Source organism: Tachypleus tridentatus, chromosome 5 (genome assembly GCF_004210375.1).
Source record: "Tachypleus tridentatus isolate NWPU-2018 chromosome 5, ASM421037v1, whole genome shotgun sequence".
NCBI classification, from domain to species: Eukaryota; Metazoa; Arthropoda; class Merostomata; order Xiphosura; family Limulidae; genus Tachypleus; species Tachypleus tridentatus.
Genome location: NC_134829.1, coordinates 52,438,541 through 52,452,939, shown reverse-complemented (window position 1 = coordinate 52,452,939; position 14,399 = coordinate 52,438,541). Strand labels below are relative to the sequence as shown.

Below are 14,399 nucleotides of genomic sequence, written 5' to 3'. Positions count from 1 at the left end.
GGTGAAACTCCATCAAAATTGATGATAAACAAGACAAATGTATGTTTCACAAATACCATGTGAAACTCATAAAGAAGCAATTTAAGGATGGTAAAAAAGTCTAAAGTCTTCTAAACTTTCAATATGATTGGTCACTACTACAAGTGCTTCAACTTGCCAGTTCCTTGAAGAATTACTTCTTTTTGTTATTCTACGTATTGGTGTATGTTGCTTATAGTGTACTCTATCTGTTAGTATTTAGTCATTGGATTGGGCTGTTATCAAAGATAAGTTTAATTAGTATTTGTTCAGACTGAATGCTAAATTCTGACCCTTAAAAGGAGAGTAACAAAGGAATGTAGTAAGTAGAGGGGCACTGACTTCACCTATACCTCTGCCACACAGCATTAATCATATTTGTCTCATAAAATATGAACATGTGCCCATATGTCTGTCATTAACAACTGACATGGACCATTTCTGGCAGAACAATGAGGATTAATATTCTACATATGTGCATTAAGTTTCATCATAATCTGATCATTCTTGACTGATTTATAGCCCAAAAATAGTGTTAAAAATTGGGCTCTATGTTAACAGATAGGGACATTTGGGATTTTTGTAACCCTGACCCTCTAAAAAACTAAACTTCCAAGCTAGGTCAGAGTCCAACTGTATATCAACTTTCATCCAAATTCATTCAACCATTTTTGAGAAACCTTGCTGACAAGCACACACACACACAAGGATGAAAACATAATCTCCACCCACCTTTTGTAGCAGAGGTAATGAAATAAATGATAGTTTCATTACAACTTTAAATCTCTACTTTTTTCTATTAGGAAGGGTGAGAAAAATTCAATAAATGCACTATTTATAGGTAAGGCTCTTTAGAACTCAGAAGTGAATGTTAAAAATTATTTTTCATTCTGTCTTCAAATTACTCCACTGAAATAAAACTTTCAAATGATAAAATATACATTTTAGAATATTTTGAAAGTAAAAGCTGTTGATATAAAGTTATTATTATTGTTAGATTTGAAATTTGATATCGGGATGTGGCTTAACACTTAAAAGGTTGTCAGCTGTCTAGGCATAGTTAATAGGGCTACTCACAACAGACAACATTCCATGTGCAATTGATAACTACTTTCAAAATACCCGATATCCTGATGTGAAGTAATGTTTTTGATAAGCATCAACCTTTAAGAATGTGTAATACATACGAGTTTAGGCTTTTGAAATTTTCAGGAACTCTTCCTGGACGAGATACAGTTCTGGTTTCCCTTTTCAAATCAGAAAAGGATTCTGATGTGTGTATAAATGGCTTGCTGGTACAACATGATCTTGCCATCAGTACTGGCCCACAGTAAGTTTGTAATCATCAGTATTCAGTTTTACGTAATTCTAAAAACCATAAGTGTGGGTTGCAATGGTTTTGTATGCCATTGCAGTCACATTAAAATACTTATGTGGTCTTGTAATCTGCATTATATTATATGTTTTAACTTTTATTCCATTAGAGATTATTAATTTTAAGAGACTTGTTAAGAATTAAGATGAAACGCTTCTGAGCTAAATGTGTACAAATTGATATTTTTGTTACATTTGGTTTTGTTTTCTTCCATTTTTACACGTGTTGATGGTAAAATATTAAAATTACATTAAATAACTGAATGTAAATAGGGTTCTTACTCAGTAGTAAGAACATCATTCCTGTTAATAGTTAATAAATAAAATAATATCTGTGTCACATAATTTCATCTAAGCTGCTGGTCACATCGACTTGTAAATGGTACCAAAAATGAATTTGTTTAGTCCCAAGGTTTGCACCAATGTAAATATTTTCACCACACCCCTGGAGAACATGGGGATTTCCCATAAACACTTTCTCCTAAACTGCTGGATATATCAACTTCTAAATGGTGCCAAACAAATTATCTTGACCCCAAGATTTATTCAAAGGTAAAATTTTTTACCTGACCCCGTAGAAAACCTGGATATTTTTTGAAAATACTTTTATGATGGCATTGATTTACATTATAGCATGTAAATAAAGCAAGTAATTACAATTCCAAAGTTGTTAAAGAAATTAAATTTGCATTATAATGACGATGATCATTAAACTTTAAGAAATAATAATCAGTGATGTGAACCTGACGATAACCGAAGAAGGTCAAAACGTTGTTCGCTCTTCTACGTAAAATATTTTTTCAACCCAAAGGAGCCGTTTTGCATATAAACTTTAAGAAAGTGTAATTTGTTGAAAATATTGGTAACCAAACTATGTTAAAATTCATTCATTGTTTTTATGGTTTTGATATTACATTTATGTGCAAGATTTAAGGTAATAAGCTGTAAAAGTTAAGAAGTACAACTGATTTTTTATAAGTAATACTGTTACATCTAATTGTAACTCTTCACCATGTATCAGTCTTCAGTCTAATTACATTGTAAACAGTTAGGGTTAAGTAAATTTATCTAATTACATTGTAAACAGTTAGGGTTAAGTAAATTTATCTAATTACATTGTAAACAGTTAGGGTTAAGTAAATTTATCTAATTACATTGTAAACAGTTAGGGTTAAGTAAATTTACCGTTTTTATTTCCTAATAATTTTTCTGTGGCTTGAAAAATATGATTGCTTACACTGCACAACAAAGTTTTTGCTTCTTGAACACTGTTGGATGTTCCTTATAGATTTTTGGCTGCTGATCACGAAAATCACATCCAAATTTGCCCATCACGTACCATATCATCGAAATATTCAGTTTGACTAGTACATTGCTACAGTAGACAAACGATATTGGTGCAACTGGAATCCGTCAATGCTTGCTAACTACTGTTGGACACTACAACGTGATGCATTGGACATTGAATACAATTGAAAATCAGGAGCAAAACACTTTTAATTATGTTGAACTTAATAGCGTATTAGAAACATAAACACAATTAAATACGTTATTGCCGGTAAACAGTTAACTGTCTATTTCTCAGAATTTCTACGTGATGAAGCAAAACCAAAACTATATTTGTGCATATCTACCAGGTACCTATCACAATCAGCAAAAATGTTTCAAAAAAATTGTTGTGCAGTGTTATTAGGGTTTTATTGGTCCATAAATAAATAATCTGATGAATAATTATAATTCCCGTATGGATCATTTGAAGAAAAAAAAAGTTGTATTGAATGTGAATGGAAATCATCATTCAGTTGTGTGTCCTTCTGTTGTTGAATGAAGCAAATGAACATTCCTAACTTAAAATGGAAATGGACACAATTATTAGGTGTCGCAGTAGATGGGAATGAAGGCAAAATTTTAATGGCAAGTCTTGACTTCCTCTCAAAGCAATTAATAGTTGCCTGTAAATGCTAAAACTGTTCTTGCCAATCACAACTATCCAGAAGTGACTGTGAAGTTACTTACAATTACCAAATCATGACATAGAATGAAGTGTACACACCCATGCACATGCAGACATGGGAAACTCATTTCTAGAAATTGCATATTTTACCTTGTGGAAGTACCACTTACACTATGTGACATCATTTCTTGTGTTGTTTAGAGCTATCAGATTACCTTCAGAGAATTTTTTCTTTAAGATTGCATGACATTTGTGAAATGTTAACTGTACCAGTAAACTTAACACTAGTGCTTTGCATGATAGAGTTTGTTGTTGTTGTTTTTTGAGATCCATGTAGCCGAAAGTTCGTTCTTAATCTCATCCATAGATGTGTGGAACTGTGGTGATTGCACGATGGTCAGGACATGTATCTAGGAAGTTGATGTATAAATTTAGCAAGTGTCATTGAACAAGGCAGTCCAGTGATGAAAGAACATTGGAAGTGCATCCTGCTAACCCATAGAAGCAGTTGAACTTTGCTTTGAAAGTCACTGAACATTTAGCTTGAGACAATCTTATGGGCTAATTAAACCCACTTCCATCTCCACAGTCAAGTAAAGAACACCTGCAGTTACATCTGAAGCAAGATCAATCCATCTTGATTTGTTAAAAGATCTCATCATGGCCTATGATAATATCGGTTGGATTTTTCTTAGGAACTGTTGTGGTCACTGGAAAATGTCATCAACACCTATTATCTAATATGGTGTTACCTGTCTTACACAAGAGGAACATTTTGTGGGATAATGTTCACCATCACATTTTACAAACAAGCTATGCAGTACTTTCAATGATCAAACCATCACTTGGAAATTCTCACACATTGGTTACTAGATCTCATGCTTTAGGTTTTTTATATCTATGTAAAAACGGCTCGTTTGGGTTGAGAAAATATTTTATGTAGAGGACCAAACATTTCAACCTTCTTCATCCAAACATTAACTTCACATGTGAACAGGAATCAAATATCATTTCTTAACCTCAAAATTACAAGAACCGATATACAATTTAAAACAGAAATCCACTGAAAAATCACCCATACTGGACTATACATTCCTTGGTACTCAGCACATGAAACAAAACAATAACTCAACATACTAAGAAACCAAATAAACACAGCCATAAAACTATGCTCACAAGATAAAATTAACGATGAATTAGACAAAATAAAACAATACTTCATCAACATCAATAAGTTTCTTCCACAAACCGTAGAAAACATTATATGCACACACCTAGACAGAAAGCAAAATCAACCACCAACTAAAGTAAATATATCTCACAAATCAAAAAATCATGAAACCATATACTGCTGTATACCATATATTCCTGACATCAGCAAACAAATAACCAACATTTGGCAAAAACTAGTAACAAAATATGACATTCCAGTTAATACCAAATTTATTCAAAAACCAGGCACAAAACTGAGGTATATACTATATAAAAACTACACTGACAAACACCACACCAACAATATTTATAAAATACAATGTGATAACTGCCACGACTTCTATATTGGAGAAACAAGTAGAAAAATGGAAACCAGATTCAAAGTACATAAAAAGTCACCTTCACACGTTTTCAAACACTGCAAGTCAAATAAACACAACATAACCATAGAAAACACTTATATACTAAATAAATAAACAAACATAAACAAACACAAAATTAAAGAAGCCTTACTTATACAACAACTTAAACCCAAAATAAACCAATACAAAGGAGCACCTTCATACCTATATTAAAAATAATAAAATAAATAATATAAAATTATATATTCAAACATCTAACACCACCCTCTATATTCCAACACTCAGTTATACAATCCTTTTCAAACATGTGGTCAGCTTTGGGTTACATCTTTCTTTCTATGTGAACCTGATGATAACCAGAGAAGGTCAAAACGTTGTTTGCTCCTCTACGTAAAATATTTTCTCAACCCATACAAGCCTTTTTTACATATATATTTCTCTACAAGTGGGTTTTCTCGACATCACTGCTTCAGGATTTTTGTTTAGAGGTAACTGGAAGTGTTGATTTACCACCATGAACACCTGCAGAAGACATCTTAAAAATAGCATCCTAGTTTCATATCTACAGCAGTCACTTACACATGACCTGTGTATCATTTGTTCTCATGTTTAGAAGATGTTTTAAAGAATGTTATAGGACAACTAATGTTAATAATGGTAACTAAATGTAATAAGTTTGACCAGGACAGAACACTTGTGGTAATAAGTTATACCAGTTCAGTAGAACATTAAATATGGTTTGTTTTAATACATTCATGCTAATGACTCAGGTTTTCCTGTTCTCTGTTACATTTATGTATCCTTTCAGAATAAAAGTATTTAAAAATTTAACATGATCATTTTGACATGAACCTCCCACATTTCCTGTAACCCTTGTTTATGCATATTTAATTACGGTATCATTTGTATTAAAGTTTGGGAGTTACAAGTAATGGTAAGCCTGAAATAAATTTAGCCACCATGTATGTCTACTTTGTGTGATAAAATTAAGGAGATTCAACATACTTACTATGATGTAGTATTACACAACAAACAGTAGACAGCTTTCATCACCTAAATTCTGCCACAAAAAATGACACCTGAGGCTTAATTAGACTTGTTGTCAACTATATCATATTCTAAAATATAGTTTTACAGTATGAAATATGTACTATAGGAAAGCACAGTGTTTAGTGTGCACGCATTACACTTTTGTGTAAGCTCAAATCTGTCAAACAGTCGAGTAGAAACCACAAAATATTTATGTGTAGCACCATATAAATAAACACATGCACTGTGCCTATTGATAAACACTAATTTTTAATCCACAGGTCAGCCAAGGTCATAATACCTCATTTACCTTCATCTGACCCTCCAGTTGCACCAATTTCAAAACCAACACCACTAACTAATGTTACATCTGAGGAGGAGTCTTCAAGTTTGGCTTCGGGAGAAGAGCAGTCAAACAGTGATGTTTCTCTAAGTGAAGAAAAGAAAGTGGAAAAAGAACATAAAAAGAAAGTTCCATTCATACCTGTTCATGTCAGTTATGCTAGTTCTCCAGATTCTGTGTACGTACAGCTGGCAACTAAGGAAGGAGAAAGACTGGATGGGTAGGACATATCTTTCAAGTAGTAAGGGCCAAAACTTGTACATTGGCTATACAAAGTATAAACAGTTATTGTGTCTTGGTTTGTCAGATATAACTCTGTGTGGATAAATTCTTGTTTAACCAATAAAAATTTGAAATAACTATTTCTCATATCTCTGGTTCACTTCAGGTTTATCGTGTAATATATTTTAAAAAAATCAAGAAATAATTGGTAAAATAATTATTGTTTTATATTCTGTTGAACTTGATGTAATTGGTAAGCAGTATATTTCTCACTGAATTTGACCAGGTTACAAGAATCACACTCATCCATCGTATTAAACAGAGATGGTGAGAAAAGTTATATTAGATATTCTGTAAATTATTTCAAAAAATAAATTATTAACATTGGTTTATATTATTCATGTATCCATTGTTTACTGCTAGGAGTAATTGTTAACATTGGTTTATATTTATCAAGTATCCAGTGGCAGATTTAAGGTTGTGTGGACTCAGGGGCTAATAATTTTTGTAGGCCTTTTATCCCATGTAATTTTATGTAGAATAAAATTATCATTGGGCCCACATTAAGACTATGAGTTCTGGGGCTGAGTCCTCTCTAGCCCCTGCCTAAATATGCCACTATATGTTTCCATTTGTTCATTTTGAGGAATAATTAATAACATTGATTTATATTCTTCACATATCTTCTGGTTCATTGTGAGGAGTGGGAGACAAGTGCCATACAATTACCTCACAGACCACCACTTCAAGAGAGAGACTGTCTGTCACTTGTTTTTCATTCTGGAGCAGTTCGTAAGAACTATTTTAATTCCGTGATAAATGGTGATTTGAATGGTAGGCTGTGATTCATGTTTTCTTCTAATTCTTGCATATGGATGTAATTTCAAGAAAAAGAAACAAAAAGAGATGGATATTGTTCCTTTGGTGTTTGTATAAAACTGTGTCTGTGTTATCATTCCTCTTTCAACACATTTGTGTTAAAGTGTTTAACAACTAAGTGAGCTAAAAATTACCTCCGTTCATACGTGATACATGATTTTGGTTCATTTGGTAGGATGATGAACCAACTTCAGCAGATTTACTGTAAAAGTCAAGTCAGCAGCACGGACTGGAAGGAAAACACAGTTTGTGCTGTGCTTGGCTCCCAAGACCAACGTTGGTACAGGGGAAGGATACTGAAAAAATTAGAAAATGGGAGTTTACAGGTATATTTTTGCAGTTTGTTTTTTTCTTTTCCTCTGTAGTTAACTGATAGTGTTCCCCCTTATGAAACTATTAATTGAAGTCTTTTAACTCCGATCTGTTAGAATCGGTACATCTTGCAACCTTTGATGAAGTAATATTTATTTTATTATAGACAAGCTGAAGTACCTGTCACACAACAGGGAAGGTGCAAGTATAATTAAAATAATATATGTTCAACAGTAGTCACATATTTGAAAATAATAACTTCAGCACAAACTTTATCTGAAAATTTTAAGATTATACCAAAACTTCTTTGTAAACAGCATAAATAGTTTGCTTCCCATCTACCAACAAGTAAATATTTTGAGGTGATCCCACCCTTGAACTCACTATATCTCACTGAACATGAGAAAATTGTGATTGTTTGAGAGGTGATCCAACAACTTTCATTCTTTGACCTTGAATCCGTTTAAAATATTCAACACTGTCTAAAACATCAGCCTGTCCAGATTGTTTGAGATTGACTCGAAAGGCTGAGAGTAATTAATCAACACACTTTCCAAAATAGAAATGTGGTTAAGTTTAATTTTTACTGAGAGTAATTAATCAACACACTTTACAAAATAGAAATGTGGTTAAGTTTAATTTTTACTCTTTTAGAGCATTCACCGTAGTTGCACATTTTGGTTGAGGTTGACCCAGTAAGCTCAAATGAGTTAGGGTGCAAACAAACACACATTTATTTATTTATGTAGACATAATAAATAATCAGCTGTTCATAATTGATTACACAACATAACAAAATTTATACTTTTTCTTGTTCCTGGGCAGAAAGTGTTATTTCCCAATTGCTTATGCCTAAAATAAAAAGGTATGACCTGGGAGCGTATGATGAAAACATGAGGGGAGGCTATATTTGGGGGTTGATACATGAAAGTGATTTACATTACAGTGGCAGATCTCAAAAAATTACTCACTTCTGAACATTTTTGTATAACTTTAGTATGAATACATGTAAATCTTCTACTAAGATATACTGGACTTTGAACACTGCTACCTAGGTGCATATAATGAAAACATGATGGGAGACTATATTTGGGTGCTGATACCTGAAAGTGATTTACATTACAGTCACGAATCTCGAAAATCTACTCACTTTTAAACATTTTTTTTTCATTTTTGTATAACTTTACTATAAATACATGTAAATCTTGATTCATATGTTGTTTTATTCAGACCTTATGTAAATGAAAATGTGCAAATTTGCCCATTTTTACATAGAAAATAAGTTAATTTCTAAATTTCATAATCCAGGTCACAAAAGCAAAGTTTGAAGGGAATAATGGCCATTTTCTGTACTTTTGCAACATAAGCAATTACGAAATAACACATACTGTCCAGGAGCAAAATTTGTGTTACATAGTGTTATCAAAATATTTCTTGCATTTATTTGGGCATGGCCTGGACATTGAATTTAAGAGCTGATGGTGTGTCACATTTCTAAAAAACAGCTGCTCCAAACTTTGAGACAGTAGGTTTATCTTAAGAGAGGATATCACTTCTCATCAGTTCATTGGACAAAGAGTTGACAGCAGGTTCTGTCAATGAGATGCCTTGCCTTCTTTCTAGTTTCGTAGCTCAAATTTAAAGTTAAAGGTGACTATGTTAACTATCTTTGCATTAAAATCCTAATAATCAAACTTCTTTAATTTGTTGTATTTGAACCTGTTGAAGTTTTATTTCCTTAATACAGTTATTAGAAAAAGGAAAAAAAAATTGAATGAAGACAAGGCCTTCTTGTTTAGTAACTAATCTGCAAGCAAAAGTTTGAAAACCATTTGCAAGAAATTTTGTTTGTACAACCTTTCATTCTGTTTTTTGAAAGGTACGGTTATTGGATTATGGCTGTACTGAAACAGTTTCAGCAGATGACATACGGCCTTTGGTGCAGCAATTTCATGTCGACCCAACTTTTGCTATCAAATGTCACTTTGCTGGAGTTAGACCAGCAGGTGGCAACAACTGGTCTAATGTGGCATGTGAAGCCTTGAATGAGCTAGTTTCAGCACATCAAACCCTTTATCTAACTAAAAAGGTAAGCCTGAATTTCTAACTATTAATCTTATTGAAATAACTTATTTTTTGCTTCTTGATAATTCAGTGGAAAAATTGTAGAAGCAGAATGTCTTTTCATATACTGCTGCAGGAGGGATAAAACATAGTATAGCAGCATGATGTTTCTCTCTTAGTATTCTGCCAGGAGGGATAGAACATAGTATAGCAGCATGACGTTTCTCACTTTGTATTCTGCCAGGAGGGATAAAACATAGTATAACAGCATGATGTTTCTCTCTTAGTATTCTGCCAGGAGGGATAGAACATAGTATAGCAGCATGATGTTTCTCTCTTAGTATTCTGCCAGGAGGGATAGAACATAGTATAGCAGCATGATGTTTCTCACTTTGTATTCTGCCAGGAGGGATAAAACATGGTATAGCAGCATGATGTTTCTCTCTTAGTATTCTGTCAGTAGGGATAAAACATAGTATAGCAGCATTATGTTTCTCACTTTGTATTCTGCCAGGAGGGATAAAACATAGTATAGCAGCATGATGTTTCTCACTTTGTATTCTGCCAGGAGGGATAAAACATAGTATAGCAGCATGATGTTTCTCACTTTGTATTCTGCCAGGAGGGATAAAACATAGTATAGCAACATGATGGTTCTCACATTGTATTCTGCCAGGAGGGTTAAAACATAGTATAACAGCGTGATGTTTCTCTCTTAGTATTCTGCCAGGAGGGATAAAACATAGTATAACAGCATGATGTTTCTCTCTTAGTATTCTGCCAGGAAGGATAGAACATAGTATAATAGCATGATGTTTCTCTCTTAGTATTCTGCCAGGAGGGATAAAACATAGTATAGCAGCATGATGTTTCTCTCTTAGTATTCTGTCAGGAAGGATAAAAGATAGAATACAAGAATTTTGTTTTTCACTTAACATTCTACCAGGAGGGATAGAATATAGAATAATAGAATCTTGTTTCTCACTTAACATTCTGCCAGGAGGGATAGAAGATAGAATAATAGAATCTTGTTTCTCACTTAACATTTTGCCAGGAAGGATAGAAGATAGAGTATAAGAATCTTGTTTCTCACTTAACATTCTGCCAGGAAGGATAGAAGATAGAATAACAGAATGTTGTTTCTCACTTAACATTCTGCCAGGAGGGATAGTTTGTTTGTTTTTTATAATTTCGCACAAAGCTACTCGAGGGCATTCTGTGCTAGCTGTCCCTAATTTAGTAGAGTAAGACTAGAGGTAAGGCAGCTAGTCATCACCACCCACTGCCAACTCTTGGGCAACTCTTTTATTAACGAAAAGTGGGATTGACCGTCACATTATAATGCCCCCATGGCTGAAAGGGTGAGCATGTTTGGCGTACGGGGATGGGAACTCGCGACCCTCAGATTATGAGTTGCACGCCTTAACACGCTTGGCTTTGCTGGGCTAGGAGGGATAGAAGATAGAATAACAGATTCTTGTTTCTCACTTAACATTCTGACAGGAAGGATAGAAGATAGAATAACAGAATGTTGTTTCTCACTTAACATTCTGACAGGAAGGATAGAAGATAGAATAACAGAATGTTGTTTCTCACTTAACATTCTGCCAGGAAGGATAGAAGATAGGATAACAGAATCTTCTTTCTCACTTAACATTCTGCCAGGAAGGATAGAAGATAGAATAACAGAATGTTGTTTCCCACTTAACATTCTGACAGGAAGGATAGAAGATGGAATAACAGAATGTTGTTTCTCACTTAACATTCTGACAGGAAGAATAGAAGATAGAATAACAGAATCTTCTTTCTCACTTAACATTCTGCCAGGAAGGAGAGAAGATAGAATAACATAATATTGTTTCTCAGTTAACATTCTGCCAGGAAGGATAGAAGATAGAATAACAGAATCTTCTTTCTCACTTATCATTCTGACAGGAAGGATAGAAGATAGAATAACAGAATCTTCTTTCTCACTTAACATTCTGCCAGGAAGGAGAGTAGATAGAATAACATAATATTGTTTCTCACTTAACATTCTGTCAGGAAGGATGGAAGATCGAATAACAGAATGTTGTTTCTCACTTAACATTCTGCCAAAAAGGATAGAAAATACGATAACAGAATCTTCTTTCTCTCTTAGCATTCTGCCAGGAGGGATAGAAGATAGAATAACAGAATCTTGTTTCTCACTTAACATTCTGCCAGGAAGGATAGAAGATAGGATAATAGAATCTTGTTTCTAAATCATATCCTTACCAGAAAGTATAGAAAATAGAATAGCTTTGTATAAAATGGTATACAAGATAGGATAGCAAGGTGTTTTTCAGTTAGCTTTCTACCATGTTGTAAAGTGAAGGATAGCAAAATATTGTTTCTCCTCATGGTATTATGGATCAGAAGATTAAAGGTAGGATTAACTACTCTTGTTATATTTTCTTTCCCACAGGATTCCTTTTTAAAATCTCTCATTTTGTTAAAAATGAATTTTCATTTCAATTATTCTTCACTGTTAATTACTTTGTAAAACTTGCACTGTGACATGGAGGATTTTACTACATTTAAAATGAATGTGTAATAAATTTAACAGTTTATGTAACTGTGTGTGTATATATTAGGTAAAAGGTGATTTTCATTACTGCATTTTTTATTGGAGATATTTGACAGCAGATGTCCAAATGCAAGAGCCTCAGTATTTTAGTACATACATACATCAAATTTTACATGAATGTGTGTTTTTGAGATTTTACAAAATTATTTTGTATCATACAGAAAGTTTACACCAGAATGTTATTTTTTAATGGAAAAATTAAAAATTATCATTCTTTAAATAAAGTTATTGGAATAAGAATTTCCAAAAAATGTATCGAAAATCACTTGTATATATAGTTGTTTGTTTAAAATCTCTTCCAGTAAGTTAAGTATATTCCAAATATCTTTTTCTGGGTTGAGAGCTATGCTTTGGTTTACTGTTCCTTTTTATTGTTCATGACTGGTAATTTGACTATCAGTTTTTTCTCACAGCCCTGCATGGCCAGGTGGTTAAGGCACTCAACTCGTAATCTGAGGGTTGAGGATTTGAATCACTGTCACACCAAACATGCTCGCCCATTCAACCATGGGGGCATTATAATGTGATGGTCAATTCCACTATTCATTGGTAAAAGAGTAGCCCGAGAGTTGGCGGTGGGTGGTGACGACTAGCTACCTTCCCTCTAGTCTTACACTGCTAAATTAGGGATGGCTAGCACAGATTGCATGAAATTCAAAACAAACCAAACCAGTTTTTTCACTCCTTGTAGTAATTTATTAATATCAAAAGTGATCAACAATGAATGTAATATTTATTAAGAATTATTATGTGTTATGCATGCTATGAGGTACTTGCCACATACATTTATTCTAATAATTACCAACTTGGGTTGTAATGAGAGTGGATTATCCTACACCTGACAGCTAGTGCTGCCATCTCTTGTTGGTAAGGCCTTCAGTAAATTAAAAGCAACTGTCAGGAAACATACTTGAGAAACCTATTCCATTGTTCAGCTACTGCAGTCAGCAGCAATCATGGAACCTTAAAACACATTTTCTTATGTTAGAAACTTATTACTCAGAGTGACAACAGTAGAGTTAACTTACAATTGTTTTTCTCAAATTGTATGTATGTGGGGTTTCCAGGGAGAAATAAAAAACAGTTCTCTTCCAATTGACTTGCTGTTTGAGGAAGTCCGTGTAGGGGGAGCTCTCGATCCGAGCATTGTTGAATACACCAGCATCGTTCAACAGCTTTTAGACAGAGGTCTTGCAATTCCAATTCACAAGTAAGCATTATTTTAGTCATTGATAATTTGGTAATTTTATGATAAAAAGCTGAATTATGTTAACTAATGTTTTTCTTTTTAATTACTAATAGAAGAAATTCTCTACAACAGGGAGAAAATTGAAAATTGTGGTTCTGCTGTTAAAATATTGTTAACATGATAGTGACATTACACTTTTATCAGCATTAATTTTAGATCTGATAAAAATAACTTAACAGTTTTATTTTATTGATGCTTTAATATCGGTAAGAATAACGTTATTGGTTTTTCACTGAAACTGAAAATAAAGTATTTTTTGTAACATTAAATTTTAAATATACAGTCTATCTTCCAAAAATACATTGACATTTATCAGTTAGCATCCTTGTCATTTCAACTTCAACAAAAAAAAAGTTCTAATATCTTGTATGAGAACTTTCAACCAACATTAAAACTGTTTAATAAAATTACATCCCAGATCAGTAAGTGATTGTATTGAGATTTCCAACAACATCTGCCCTTCTAAACCTTTTTTTTATTTTCTAATGAATAAATAAATGTTTTTGCTTACTGTTTCTGATAAAGTGTACTGACATTTATTATCTGCCCAATAAATTAGTTTAAAATTTTGGACAAGAGAACTATAAGTTATAGCTTGTTTTACCATCCTTCTAAAGACAAAATTTTATAATTTAAGAAATCATTAAATGTAAGTTTGTGTCTCTTGTGCTGATTGGTCTATATTCTATATATATATATTTAACAAAAAAAAAAGGTGTCTCTTTTTACATAAATTAGTTTTATTGGTTTTTCCTAAATGATATTGTACAAGC

The 14,399-nt window shown here is 33.0% G+C and overlaps 1 protein-coding gene across 2 annotated transcripts in view; it reads left to right on the top strand.

Moving 5' to 3' along the window:
* The window catches only part of LOC143251172 (RING finger protein 17-like), a 105,044-nt gene that overhangs the window by 74,842 nt on the left and 15,803 nt on the right, over nt 1-14,399 (top strand). Inside the window, exons 25-29 of one of the 2 annotated variants that reach the window (XM_076502574.1) lie at nt 1,231-1,348; nt 6,231-6,512; nt 7,569-7,719; nt 9,585-9,794; nt 13,445-13,587. In XM_076502574.1, coding sequence (XP_076358689.1) covers nt 1,231-1,348; nt 6,231-6,512; nt 7,569-7,719; nt 9,585-9,794; nt 13,445-13,587 — 904 coding nt within the window. Of the gene's footprint in view, nt 1-1,230; nt 1,349-6,230; nt 6,534-7,568; nt 7,720-9,584; nt 9,795-13,444; nt 13,588-14,399 lie in introns of both variants that reach the window. The other variant, XM_076502575.1, reaches the window with a different exon arrangement.